Source organism: Eschrichtius robustus, chromosome 2 (assembly GCF_028021215.1).
Source record: "Eschrichtius robustus isolate mEscRob2 chromosome 2, mEscRob2.pri, whole genome shotgun sequence".
In the NCBI taxonomy this organism is placed as follows: Eukaryota; Metazoa; Chordata; class Mammalia; order Artiodactyla; family Eschrichtiidae; genus Eschrichtius; species Eschrichtius robustus.
The window spans coordinates 49,078,195-49,092,368 of NC_090825.1; the positions used below are offsets into that span (position 1 = coordinate 49,078,195).

General features: G+C 33.3%; 1 protein-coding gene across 5 annotated transcripts in view; it reads left to right on the forward strand.

Moving 5' to 3' along the window:
- Nucleotides 1-14,174, forward strand: part of IPO11 (importin 11) — a 199,144-nt gene that overhangs the window by 117,325 nt on the left and 67,645 nt on the right. For all 5 annotated transcript variants that reach the window (XM_068535393.1, XM_068535392.1, XM_068535396.1 and 2 more), the window contains one exon: nt 9,115-9,236. In XM_068535393.1, coding sequence (XP_068391494.1) covers nt 9,115-9,236 — 122 coding nt within the window. The remainder of the gene's footprint in view (nt 1-9,114; nt 9,237-14,174) is intronic.

The window sequence follows — 14,174 nt, forward strand, 5'->3', positions numbered from 1 at the left end:
GCTTTATTACCAGGAAATGCTGACCTCATAGAATGAGTTAGGATGTGTTCCCTCCTCTTTGATTTTTAAAATTGAAATTTTAAAAATATTGTAATAAGTCCCTGCTAACTACAAAATAGTATAATAACCTTGATAAATGCTGTAAATAATTAATAGTATAAATTTTACTATGAAGCAGTTATTCATTTTTTTTTTTTTTGATGTGGACCATTTTTAAAGTCTTTATTGAATTTGTTAAAATACTGCTTCTGTTTTATGTTTTGGTTTTTTGGCCACGAGGCATGTGGGATCTTAGCTTCCTGACCAGGGATGAACCCACACCCCCTGCATTGGAAGGCGAAGTCTTAACCACTGGGCCACCAGGGAAGTCCCTATCATTTCTGTTTTGTAAATAAATCTTTTGACTGTTCAGGAGTACAATGAAGAAATTATGTTAATAATAAATTGCAGTGTAGAACATCTTCTGATATGTTGAAGAATTTAGAACAATCTGGAACCTCTTGAAACTGTAGGACTCGGTGCAAAGTAAAAGTAATCTTTATTTCTGGAATGAAAAATATTTTTATTATTTCAGCAAAATATAGTGATTTGTTATTGCTTAATGATATAAACTTTAGATGCAAAGGTGTTTAAGAATTGTATCATTAGAAGTTGAAGGTTCTAAATACATTTCATCAGAATGTCAGTCATGTTCTATTAATGTTTCTGGCAAAGTAAAGAATTTTTGCAGCAGTCAGTGAGGAAAAAAATTAAGGGAACATCATGAATTTATGTTAGATAATAAAGTGATCAAAATAATAAAGTTTTTCCACTGTCAAAGTGAACAAAAACATTTGGAAAAGTACCATCAGCATTTAAAAAATTCTATCAACTATGCAGTTTTAATACAGTATCTTAAGACATGAAATATTTAATAGAAATTTCAAAAAATTAATATTTATGGGACTATCATTATATTCTAAATTTGTTTTTCACCTGCTAGCGAACATGTATTTACTGAAATGAGAAAACGGCTTTTTGAAATATTTATATAGATTACTTAAAATGAGAAATTCATGACTTTGAAGATATTTAATGATGTTTATTGAACTCATATAACTAGATGAAAGAATATTTGAAATAATAAACTTGATGTTTAAGAAAAATATTTCAGTAAGAAATATTTAACTGAAAACCTCATTGCCAGTGTCTCTATAGGGAGAAGGTGTATATAGTTTCAGTCAAAACTAAAAAAAACTTTTCCACATATTTGGTTCTAAGTCACTAAATTTAATCATATGCAATGAGGGATGTAAATCAAACAAATCAGAAAGCTTTTCTTAATAAATTTCATGTTTACTATCGTATTGAATAAACATCAGAGAAACATAAATAATATACCTGAAAATCAGGAATTGAATGATGAAATTGGAAGAATATTAACCCTGCAGTTTTACTTTTTCTTTTCATTTCTCCCTCATATGTACTAATGCTATTAAGCAAATGTTGATAGTTTTCTTGCAATATATGAAAACTGAGATGTTCAAAACTACTCTTTGATGTAGTCAAATCCTAAAGATGTGTCAGCATTTCCACAAATAGTTTTGGGCACATCACCAGATCATTTCTTCAAAGTAGTATTTGACACAAAAAAATTAACTCGGAATGAATCATTGATCAAAAAAGCTAAAACTATAAAAGCTTCCAGAAGAAAACATAGGAAAAAGATATCAATTTATTTTATACACATGCACATGAAACAGTAATTCCTAAATCATTTGCTGATATTTAAAAATTGTAAATATGATTCTTTATTTGATGCTGCTGACACTAGCTGAATAATGCTCTAGTTTGAGTCAAGATTTTACATAAAAAGATGACATCAAATATTTTCAACAATTTCCTCCCTAAGTATTAGTCACTAGGCAACCTGTAGTCTCAAAAAGTAGTAATTTGTCTTAATGTTCCTAGTCATGAATCACCTCTCATCTTCTATTAAACTAACTGCAGTTCTATTCAGAGCTTTTCTAGCCCTTCTAGATGCTGTTTGGGATATTTAGAGATATTTAGACTTCATCCAAAAGTCATATTTGTTTATCCAAAAGTCATATTAATTGGTTTAATTTTATTTCATTTTCAATGAGCTGAGCTTTACAACCATCATTAGCCAAGTTTAGGATACAGTAAATGAAAGAACCTAAAGATTCAATATATTTTTCAGTTGTCATCAGAAAGGGGGGCGGTCACATAATTGCACAATTTTTCTTATAATTAATACTTTGTTTTGGTTGAATGATAGTTCACATTTCTTAATTTTCATATCTTTCACTTTCATAATTTTTTCTTTTATATGGTCAATTACAAAAAAAAAGTGATTGAACGTATCTATCACAAATCTCTCAGCTTTAATATCCAAAATATTTGCAGTAGAATGAGCAGAATTCTAACAGATTTGATATTTCAATACTTCCATTCATTATGATACTGGGAGCCCTACCAGTGCAACAAGGCAAAAAAAAGACAAAAGCATACAGATTGGAAAGGAATAAGTAAAACTGACTCACTTTGCAAACAACATGATTGTATATTACAATCTCCAGTAAAACTACTACTAAGTTTACTAAGGTCATGGGTTACTTGGTCAATATATAAAAAACAATTTTATTTCTCTTCACTACCAGTGAACAACTGGAAACTGAAATTCTCAAAACACGATTTATAATAACATTCAAACCTAGAAATATTTAGGATACACTTAACAAAAGGTGTGTAAGACAGGTACAGTAAAAACTACTAAACATTGCTGAGAACATTAAAAAAATCTCAATAAATGTATATGTATGCTCATGGATTAGATGATTCATTATTGCTAAGATAAAAATTTTCCCTAAAAATTATTATTATTTTTTTTTGGTAGAAATTGGCAGGCTAATTCTAAAATTTATATAGAAATATAATGGACCTAGAATAGCCAAACCTACTTTAAACAAGAACAAAGTTGAAGAATATATAATACTATCCTATTTCAAGACCTATTATAAACCTATACTAACCAAGAAAGGGGGATAGCATGAAAATAAACATTTAGGTCAATGAAACAGAATTGAGTTGGAAAATAGGTGCACACATTAATGGTCGGTTTATTTTTGACAGATGTACCAAGGAAATTTAATGCAAAAAAGACAAGTCTTTTATTTATTTATTTTATTTTATTTATTTATTTTTTTGGCTGCGTCGGGTCTTAGTTGCGGCACGTGGGGTCTTCTTTGAGGCCGCTTGCGGGATCTTTCATTGTGGTGCGGGCTTCTCTCTAGTTGTGGCGTGTGGGTTTTCTTTCTCTAGTTGAGGCACGCGGGCTCTCGTTGAGGTGCACGGGCTCTCGTTGAGGCGCGCAAGCTCAGTAGTTGTGGCGCGCGGGCTTAGTTGCCTCATGGCATGTGGGATCTTAGTTCCCTGACCGGGGATCGAACCCGAGTCCCCTGCATTGAAAGGCAGATTCTTTACCACTGGACCACCGGGGAAGTCCAGAAAAAGACAAGTCTTTTAGATGAATCAAGCTAGATTAACCTATAATATGCAAACATATATGTGTATACATATGTATTTATTTATGTATATATGTGTGTAACTATATACGTGTTTTATATTTGTATAACATAAACCTCATTGGAGGGCACAGTAACTTCCTCTTGGTTTTAGGTGACACACTCATTCACACATTCCTTGAAATTCTTCCCTTCTTTAGGTTCCAGGACACTGTAAGTTAATTTCCCATTGATTTCCTTCTTGTTCTCATGGGTTTCACTTCCTAGTAAACGATAAGCATTTTCTAAGACTTAATCACTGACTCTGCTTATCTCCAGCCACAGTCACTCCTTTAAGGGAGGCCAACTCTGACCTTTTCCTTACCATCCAGTCCCAGTATCTTTACACCAAGGTCTTCTGTCTTCTTTGAGCACTCAGTGTCCTCTGACATTTCTTCTTTTGTGTGTCCATTATGCTTAATGTATATTTCTCTCTCATTTATTCAAGAGTTTTCTCATCTTTTATTGTAGAACAGCTCTCCCACCTCCATCCTTTTTTCCTGTGGCCTTAGTTTATTTAAGGGCCTGGGCCAGTTATCCCAAAGAACCTTGAGCCCTGTCCTGGTATCATTTAACTTATTCCTTCATCCCCTGTATTTTTGTAAGCCATGTTAAATCCATCTTCTTTTCACCTCCATTGCTGCTGCCACAGCCCAAGTGCTTATCTCGTGACTGGAATATTACCATAACCTCTAATATTGGGCTTCCTCCAGTACCTCTTCTACAGGTCAGCTGAGTGGTCTTGCAGATTGAATTACAGAATTGCTTACTTGCTTGTCTTCTCCATTTGACTGTGAACTCCAAGGTCACAAAGCTAGGAGATGGTAGAGTTGGGGAAATGTACCATATTTCTCTTTTCATGGCTTCATCTGTATATAGGGGTACGTACCTCAGTTGGTGATGAAAGTTCTGGAGGCTTGGAAGTCCAAGATCAGGGTGCCAGCGTGGTTGAATTCTGCCATTTCCTGCATTGTAACCTGCTGACCTTTCACTGAGTCCTCATGTGGTGGAAAGGCAGAAATTATTAAAATGGTTTGATAACGATTTGTGCTACATAGCTTGATAGACAGTGTTAAAATACCAATTTGTATAAAAAATAAAGATTATATTAAAAATTTTTAATTTATAGTTACTTTTTGATTTTTAAATATTTTAACTTTCATTTTACCTCAAGTGATTGTTAGTAGCAGCATGATTTGAATCTGGAAATGAGTCACCTAGCATAGTATGTATTTGCATGAATGGAGAAGATCTGAAAACATAGCTTTACTTGTTATTAGACCTTAAAGGAAATTTGCCTCTGTGCTGTCCTGTGCTTAACACCATCTTTCTACCCAAAATAATATGCTTTGCTAATCCAGGGCAGACTAACTAGTGGATAGTTCTTTAGGTGCTGTTCATTTAAGAGTCATCATGTGATCGATCAGCTATACTCCAATATAAAATCAAAATTAAATTTAAAAATAAATAAATAAATAAAAGTCATGTGGAAAATTTTCTGAAATGTCCTGTTTCCCTGTTATCGCAAATGTCTTAGGTTTACTTTTAAAAAAATACATGAGAGTAGACCACCACCTCCATTGGGTTAAACATCAAAATATACAGAAATAATGCCCTGTGGCTGGTGCTGGTACTACGTCAACCCTTTGACAATATGAAGGATTAAAGAGAGATGTTATAGGTTCAGACTTATTTCTCTCACTGTATTTAGAGCACTGGCTTTTCATGGAACACTTCTTTTTTCACTTTTCGATGTGAAGAAGAAATGTTTTTCACAAAGAATTTGACCAAAAATTGTCAAGCCATCATGTTTGAGTCTAGAGACTACGGGAATGAAAGAGAATGAAATATTATTGTAGTTCAAATGGCTACTTTTGACTGTGAGCACAGTTTTAAAGAACATCAGAATTAAATAGGACTAGGAAAATGAGTTCCAGTAAATCCAGATAGCTTTGAAGCAAGCGAGGATTTTGCAGAAAGGTTTGCCTCTTCTAAACACTTGAAAACAGTTGTCAGATAGTAGAGAAAACCAAGTTAATTAAGAGTGATTTAATATCTTTAGGAAAGAAGTTGGGTTCATTGCAGAAGTCACCATTAGAACAGTTCCACCTCTAAGCATTTGCTAGTCAGAGTCTTTCAGAGTCATTTTTTATATTGAATGAAGAAAACTTTTTAGACTGATAACGTAATTTAGAATTTAGAGCCTTAGGGTATTGAAGAATGGTACTTTTGCTGTAGGGAAATTTGCTAGAAAATGACAGCATTTGTAGGCCCTTTTTCTCTTTAGGCTTCCTCTTTCTTCTGAGGGACAGCATCTCTCTTGGTGTAAACCAGTGCTGTGGAATTCGGGATGGGAAAACAGGCTTTTGGGATGAGGGTGTTTCCCCATTCAGCGTCCTGATTCTCATTTAAGTCATCTGATTTTAATTTGTTTCTCACCTTGCCTGCCCCGTTCTTGATGCCTTGAGTTGGAGCTTCTTGGATTTTATTTTTGCAGATACTGTATCTTTGGACTCCTTTAGGAGTGGGGAAAGCAATCTAGAAGGTTCTAATTGTTCTTTATACAGATTCCCAGCTAGTTTTCCTGTTTTGAGCTCTGTGCCTCACCTCTGTCTTCTTTGTGGCCTGATGATTGCAAGGTTCTGAGAACCAAGTCTGTTTGCATTAGATTATTATTTCTCTGGCAGGCAGTTTGGTTCCAGGCTTTTCTGTTTGGCCAAGTTACTTACCACTCTTTCATTCATCTGCCATCTTCCAAAAACTCGTAGCCATCTTTACCCATGTAGTTTCTCCTCTTTTATAGACCCTGGGGGGTTATTTGTTTGCTTTTTATATTTCTTTACTCTCATTTTAGTGGGATTTCAGAGGGAGCCAGCAAATGCGTATGTTCAAAGCTAAACTTGTTTTCACAATGTCAGTATGCTTCTAGGGTAAATAACTTTTTTATAAAGATGCAATAAGGTGTGTGCAGCTGCGTAATTGGAGTAATATTATCTGTTTATCTTTCTACAAAATTAAGACTGAACTCAACTATTCCTTCGGTATTTCCTTATTTTCTAGAAACATTGTCGTCTTACTCTTTCTGGCAATATCCCTTAATTTAGACTTTATAAATTTGGGGGGAGGAGTGAAACATTTTGGTAACTTCAGTTCTACAAGGTAAGAAGATGACTTTCCTCAAGACCTGCTACTTTGATTATAAGACTTTTTCCTTAATCAGTCCTAAGTGTTTGACTTGAAACAGCACACATCTCTCTAATACTAGAGAGATTGAAGGTACTTTTTTGTTTCCACACAGTGAATGATGTTTCATGAAATTTTATGTAAAAATGACATTTTATTGCTTGAATAGCAACTGGTATGAAGGTTAGACTAAGAAGATAACATTTGGAGAGAGAAATTAAAAAAGATCGCCATTTGCATAAACATATTCTGTTCCTACAGGGAATATACTTATATAAAATTACTTAATTCTTATAGACAACATTTATAACTCATATTCTTTGAAGTTGTAAAAATGATGGAACCAGTCAGAAATAAAATTCTGTCTTTCTATAGTAGCTATTTATTTAATCGTGGTATCTTCAGCATGATCCGCCAGGGTAGATTTTGGCATACATTATCAAGGTAGAGAAATCTCATCATCTTTTTATCATGCTGCTTAAGAAATACCTTGATTTTAGAAATTAGTTCTCTGAAATACTACAGAATTCTTTTTTTGCTTTATGATTCGCTATAAATGGTCATCAACATGTGTTACAGTTGTTTCTATTTTTTGTTATTTGCTGTTGTTAAATATTTTTATAATAGAGGAAATAAATGTAAGTTATAAGTAAATAAAATTAGACCATAGAGATACCTGTCTTTGCTGATTGCATCTTCATTTCAACCACATATATTACTATAGCTTTAGTTGTATATATTAAATTTTAATAACTGGATATTTTCTTTTGTATGGTTATGCTTTGTTTTTTAAATCTTGCTTACTAGATATTAATTGCAGTAAATCTGTAAAGTATCTGAGCCATTTGTTTCCAAATTAAGTACAAATTGAAGACACATGGTATAAATCAGCAGTTACTGGACTGTATTGCTTCATTGTGCCCTTAATATGTTAGTAATATTTTCACAATGCCTCTAGGCTAAAAGAAATATAAATAGCTAATTGTTCCTTTTATTAAGTAGTTCGATCCAAACAAATTAATTTGTATTCACGTCCTAATAACTTAGTATCTATTGAAAATTATACACAAAAATCTAAAGAATAATATCTTTATTTCATTCTTAAATAACCACAATTACTGATTAATGGAATGTGTATGCCTATTGGGCAACACCCAAGTTCTTAAACCTTAGAATCATATTGGATACCTCCACTTTCATCTTCTGTTCTACCTTGATTTTTTGGTAGTACTTTGGAAAGATACGAAGTCATCAAAAGGAGTGTAATGTTAAAACTGGGAACTATCTTGAACTAGTAGTTTTTGCAGTATCTGACGGATGTCATTAGGTTTCTCTGAATAATTTTAAATATTTTGTGAGTTTACTGTGGCATCTTGGGACACAGCACACAGTTTGGGGAACTCAGGTATAAATAATTGTCTTATACTAATAAGTGTTTCCTTGACTGTTTATTATTTTTCAAAATGTGTTGGAAAAAAAAATGTGTTGAAGCATTTTTTGGAAAAAATGTAGAAGCACAAAAGTAAGAAAGTATGGGAATTCAAGGTTGATCTTACATTACTAAAATCCATGAAGTACAGATTCTGATATTAAATGCATTCTTTAAAAGGTGCGAGGAGTGTACAGGTGTTTGTAAGCAAACCCTGGGACCCACTTTCAGTCTACAGGATGAGTACACTTGGCCCTGTTTTACTTTATAGATTCTAACTGTATCAGGTAGGGTTTTTCAGAAAAATAGAACCAGTTCTGTGTATATGGAGAGAGAGAGAGAGATTGAGAGAATATACACATGTAGAGGCGCACATACGCGAGAAGGGGGGTGGATTTTAAGGAATTGGCTCATATGATTGCAGGGGCTAGCAATTTCTAATTTTGTAGGGCAGGCTGCAAATGAAAACTCAGGCAGGATTTCTATGTTACAGTCTTGAGGCAGGGTTTCTTCTTTCTAGGAAACCTTAGTTTTTGCTCTTAAGGCTTTCAACTGATTGAATGAAGCCTAACCCACATTATCTAGGGTAATCTCCTTTACTTAAAGTCAACTCATTGTAATCTTATCTGCAAAATACTTTCATGGCAACATCTAGACTAGTATTTGACCAAACAACTGGACCCTTAGCCTAGATGAGTTGAACAAGTCTATTTGGCTCTCAGAGTTAATTGGCTCTCAAGATTAATTAGAGTCGTTTTCTGGTTTTGCTCAAATTATTTTTTTCCAGCTCAAGGCTTGCCCCAAAATCTTATATTCCAATTCTCTGGTTTGCTGGAATTGAACTTTAGCCATTCCTTATGAGGTTTTAGCCTTTAACAGTACTTATCCACAAGTAAATAGCATTTCACATATTTGAGATGCCTCCTGGTCTTTTTTCAGATGGACCAGCTTTTGGGAAATATGATTGAAATGTGGGTTGATCGCATGGACAATATTACCCAGCCTGAAAGAAGAAAACTTTCAGCTTTGGCTTTGCTTTCTCTTCTGCCATCTGATAATAGGTGAGGAAATGTTTTCTTAAAATTTGTTTTGTTAAAGCATCAAAATGTTAGCACTGTTTTGGCCATTGGTATTGCTGTGTGTTGCTGGGCAGTGCTGTTTTATGCATATGTATGCTAATTTTGTTAGTAGGTAATGATGTGGCAAGTGTTGGTCTAGATCTAAAAAGGTGTTGAGTGGAGTGGTGGGCACTGCCGTTTAACTTGGTTATGTTCATTTTACCAATTTCATTTTTGTCTGAATTCCCATTTTTTAAAATAACCAGATTTTGTTAGACTTATTTTAGGTCCTCTTTTTATATGAATATATTAAATATATAATATTTCAATGTCAGTAGCACTTCATAAAATATATTATCCTCCTGGTAATTCAAAAGTTTGTTACATAATTTTGTTGTTATTTATTTTGGATTATCTCTAAAGAAGCTTACAAGTTATTGTTTTCTCCTTACTTAGATGAAGTCATTATAATATACTTTACAGTAAAACTTTGTTAAAATTCTCATTTCCAGAAGCAAATACAAAATGCTTTGATTTTGGACATTTTTCAAAGAGTATCTTGGTTTTTGTTTTTTTTTTTTTGCCTTTATCCCTGTCTTTGTTTGGCATTATATGCTTTTTTTGGGCTACTTTTAATTTTAAAGGCAATAAAAGCAGGCCTTTTAAGACTTGATACTGTGTGAGAAGAATGATATATTAGATCTTTTTGTCTTAGGGAATTTTTAGAGCACATTTATCCTAGTGATAAATTAGTGAAATAAGTGCAGTTAGCTTTAGAAATTCTTCTAAAAAATTTATTATTTATTTCTGGTATGGTAATTTGGATTAAGAACACAGGTAATGGTTTAGTCCTAACACCATAACAATAGATAATAATTTTTGAGCACTTACTGTTACCCAAAAACCGGATTTGCCTCTTGGTGGGTGTCGAGCCAAAAGGTAGAACCAAGTCAAAGACTGGGAGAAGGAAGGATTTATTACTTGCAACAAGTAGGAAGAGCACTGGGGATCTTTCCCAATGGAGTGTTTCCATGAACAGCAAAATTTGGGAAGTTTTAAGCTAAGGGTACATGCATATTCGTGAAGGTGCTTGGGTGTTTGACAGAGTCCAAGCTTTGGTTGATTGAAGTCATGGGGGTCAGTGAAGGTCAGCATCATCATCCCTTACGTTCCAGTTGATCTGGAGGTTGAGTGCCTAGGAGGTTTAAATTCTGCAGAACTGCTCAAGAAAGTGCTTCATGCTAGTCTTTACTATTGAAACAGAACTGTGTGTTTTTACAACTAATTTGTTATCTTTGCTCTTGCTACTTCTCTTGCTTGATAACAGTTTGTTCTTTTGTTCCCTTAAGATCATTATTACCAAGTCCTGCTCAAGGTTAAGCATTGTGGCCAGGCTTAGATCACAGAATGACTTAGGCCAAAAATGGCTTCTCTTACCTGATTCTCTTTCTCTGGGGACCCCCTACCTTATATGCTTACATTACCATATGCATTATATTTTGCTAAGTACTTTACATTTATATCTTATTTAATTTTTAAACGGTCCGCAGTTAGAGGCATGGTTGTCTTCTTTTTATAGAGCAAAGAAATAATGTTAAATGACTTGCCTAGGATCTGGCAAGTGGCATGTCACAGGGCAGAGTTTGACCTTGGGCAGCTTGATGCCAGAGCTTGCTCTTTGAACTACCAGGTGTGCTGCTTCCCAGGTGGATGTACAGAAGACCAACATTATTTCCTCACTGTGAAGCTGAGTGGCGTCTTATTTATTTTTTGAAACCAAATTGAAGTTACCAACATTTTAACTTACTGCTCTTTCCCTTTCTCTTAGTGGAAATACACTGACTAGAGATTTATTCAGGCCTTTAAAATGGAAATGTTAAAGAACCTGTTCTTTGGCAGTAGTCAACACTGTAAACATTTTCTCAGTAAATTAATGGATGGAAAAAAAGTATTAAGGTTAATAGAGCATGTTAGAGTTTTCTGTAACATAAAGTACTGAGATTATTGAGGGAAAACTTGAAATGACACAGGTTAAAAAGTGAGAAAGATACCTAATTGTATCTAAAGCATATTTGTTTTACACTTTTTATGATAATACTGTTGCCTTCAATATTTAATTTTATGTGTGTGATTCAAAAACATTTTTGATACTTAAGTTGTGGAAATAGTTGGGTTCTGTAAAGAAAATAAAAAAGGCTTCTATAAGTCTAAAAGAATACTTAGACTGGGGCTCATGTCAGTCTGCATAAATTGAGGGACAGAATTTTATTAAGGCTTGAAATTTTCTTAAGCATTAAATTTTCAAATTTAAAAATATCATGATATCACTTATATGTGGAATCTAAAAAGATAATACAAATGAACTTATTTACAAAACAGAAATAGACTCACAGACACAGAAAGCAAACTTATGGTGGGGGTAAATTAGGAGTTGGGGATTAACATACACACTACTGTATATAAAATAAGCAACAGGGATTTACAGTATGGCACAGGGAATTATATTCAATATCATGTAATAATCTATAATGGAAAAGAATCTGAAAAAATATGTATATAATCACTTTGCTATACACTAAAAACTAACACAACATTATAAATTATACTTAAATAGAAAAATAAATTAAAAGATTTTAAAAAAGAAAGTAAAAATTGTGAAGGGAAAATCAGATCTTATTTATGTTTTTAAAATGAAGTATTGAAAAATCTATTGGGCGGTAGTGAATTCATGTCATTTTAAATACCAAGAAAGTCTTGAATAATGTAATAGAATTTTAAAGAATAATGATTTAACTTTATAGTCCTTAATGGATTAATGACTAAAGAAGCATTGATAGATACAGAAAATGTGACCATCTGAAAAACAACCAAAAAAACTTAAAAGTTTGCCACATTATCAGTGACCCATGACATAACTTAGGAAAATTTATAGTCACATGCTCTAGTGGAAGGTAACGTTGACGTTTAGGTCAGCAGTTTTATCATTTCCCATTATAACCTTTTTCTACTTATAGGTACATAGTTGATGGAGTTTGGGGAAATTTTTTCCCCCATCCACATCCCCAGTGATATTTCCTGGTTAACCTCCTACATAATAGTAATTTCCTCTTCCTGTGTTTCTTTTAGACTTTGCAGTGTAACATTTCCTTTGCCTGAAATAAGCAGGTCTAGAGAATAATGTGTTGATAATGATATCTTGAATCAGGCTACCTTGGGAAATGTTATTTTCTTCTTCTTTATTATAATGGATTTTCACATGCAGAAATAACGCTTTTCTAAAACAGTTTCTCAACCACAGTACTATCGACAGTTTGGGGCCAGATGATTTTTTCATATTGGGGCTGCTGGTCATAGCAGCATATTTAGCAGCATCTGTGGCCTCTACCCACTAGATGCCAGTAGAACCTCCCACCTCCAGTTTAGAATCACTGATCTAAAGAATGACCATTTGGGAAACTACTGTATTAAGCTATCTTTTACCATGATCCACTATTTCTGATTCAGAAATCTGTTAAAGACTGTAGGCTTTAGGACCACACTCAAATTCCAGTGCCACTAGTCACTAATGACCATGGCCAAATAACTTCCCTGTGCCTAAGTTTCCTTGTTTTTGAAATGAGGATACTAATAGTATCTTCCTAGTGAGAGTATTATAAAGATTAAATGAGTTTACATATTGAGGTCAAACTGTCTGGATAGATGAGGTTAGCTGTTTTTATTTTATCCCTTTCTTCCTCTCTCTCTCATCCATCCGTCCTTTTACTGCACTGTAAAGTTCTAAAAGCTTAAGTCTCGTGTACATGCATTAATTTAAATTCAGGACATTTTTAGTATATTGAGTATTTGTTTATCTGTTCATTAATTCATTAAAAATATGTTAACCACATATGTCAAAGGCATGTCACCTTCAGCTTGATGATCTTTTGTAGTATTCTGCATTGTCACTTAAACTTAAGGATACGTGATTTTGTCCATGTCTTCTCCAGATGTTCTTAGTATATCTTCTTGGTCACCTTCTGAACACAGTGCAGTCCTTTTTTTTTTTTTTTTTGTAGTTGTGCAGTACAACTGTCTTGTGTCCTTTTTGTTTTGTAGCTGGAATAATTTCAAGTTTGAATTTTTTCCCTTTCTTAGGGTCCATATTATTTATACATAAAGGGAGTAATATTTTCTTCTGCTAATTTTTATGTGACAATAACATTATTTACATATAACTCTTTTGTTTTCCTCCAAAGGCATAGATTAAACAAAAACTTTCATAGATGAGAATGAGAATAATCAAACTTTCCTTTGACTCTGTTTTCTGAAATACCAATTCATCATCTAACTTAAAAGACATTTTTATAATGCAGTTCTAAGAATTTCAGATGTGAGTAAGTGTTCTCTGAGATTAAGCATTTTAAGAATTTTGAATTTTTTGATTTTTTTTTTTTTTAGATGTAAGGAAGTCACTAATGGGGAATATTTTACTTAAGCTAGTTGAATAATTCAAAAGAGGTTGACAAAGCAGCAGGGTTTTTAGGTATGATGGCTTGCTTTCCAGGTGAAATTACCTTATAATAAAGTCCTCTTGGTATCAGATATACTACACAGGTTTGGGTTGGACACTTAGTACCTCTCCATAGTTCTCTTCTATCTCAAAAATAGTATATATTATGATCAGCATTTGGAAATTTATTATTCTGTATAAATTTTCTAAGATAATTTTCTAAGTCATTTTACAGCTTTTAAAACAGGCTAGTAGAATCAAGGTAACAGGTTCCAAAGAGTAGTATTTTGTTATAGTTTAAATATAGTTAAATAAAAGGCAGTTTAAAATTTTTAAATTGTGGATGTGTTGTTTTACCAGAATTATGTTTGGTTTAAACTGACCATTCCTAAGTGAGTATTTAATGTGACAGAATTTTATTTTCATCCTTTAAAATTAGGATGCATCTTTTA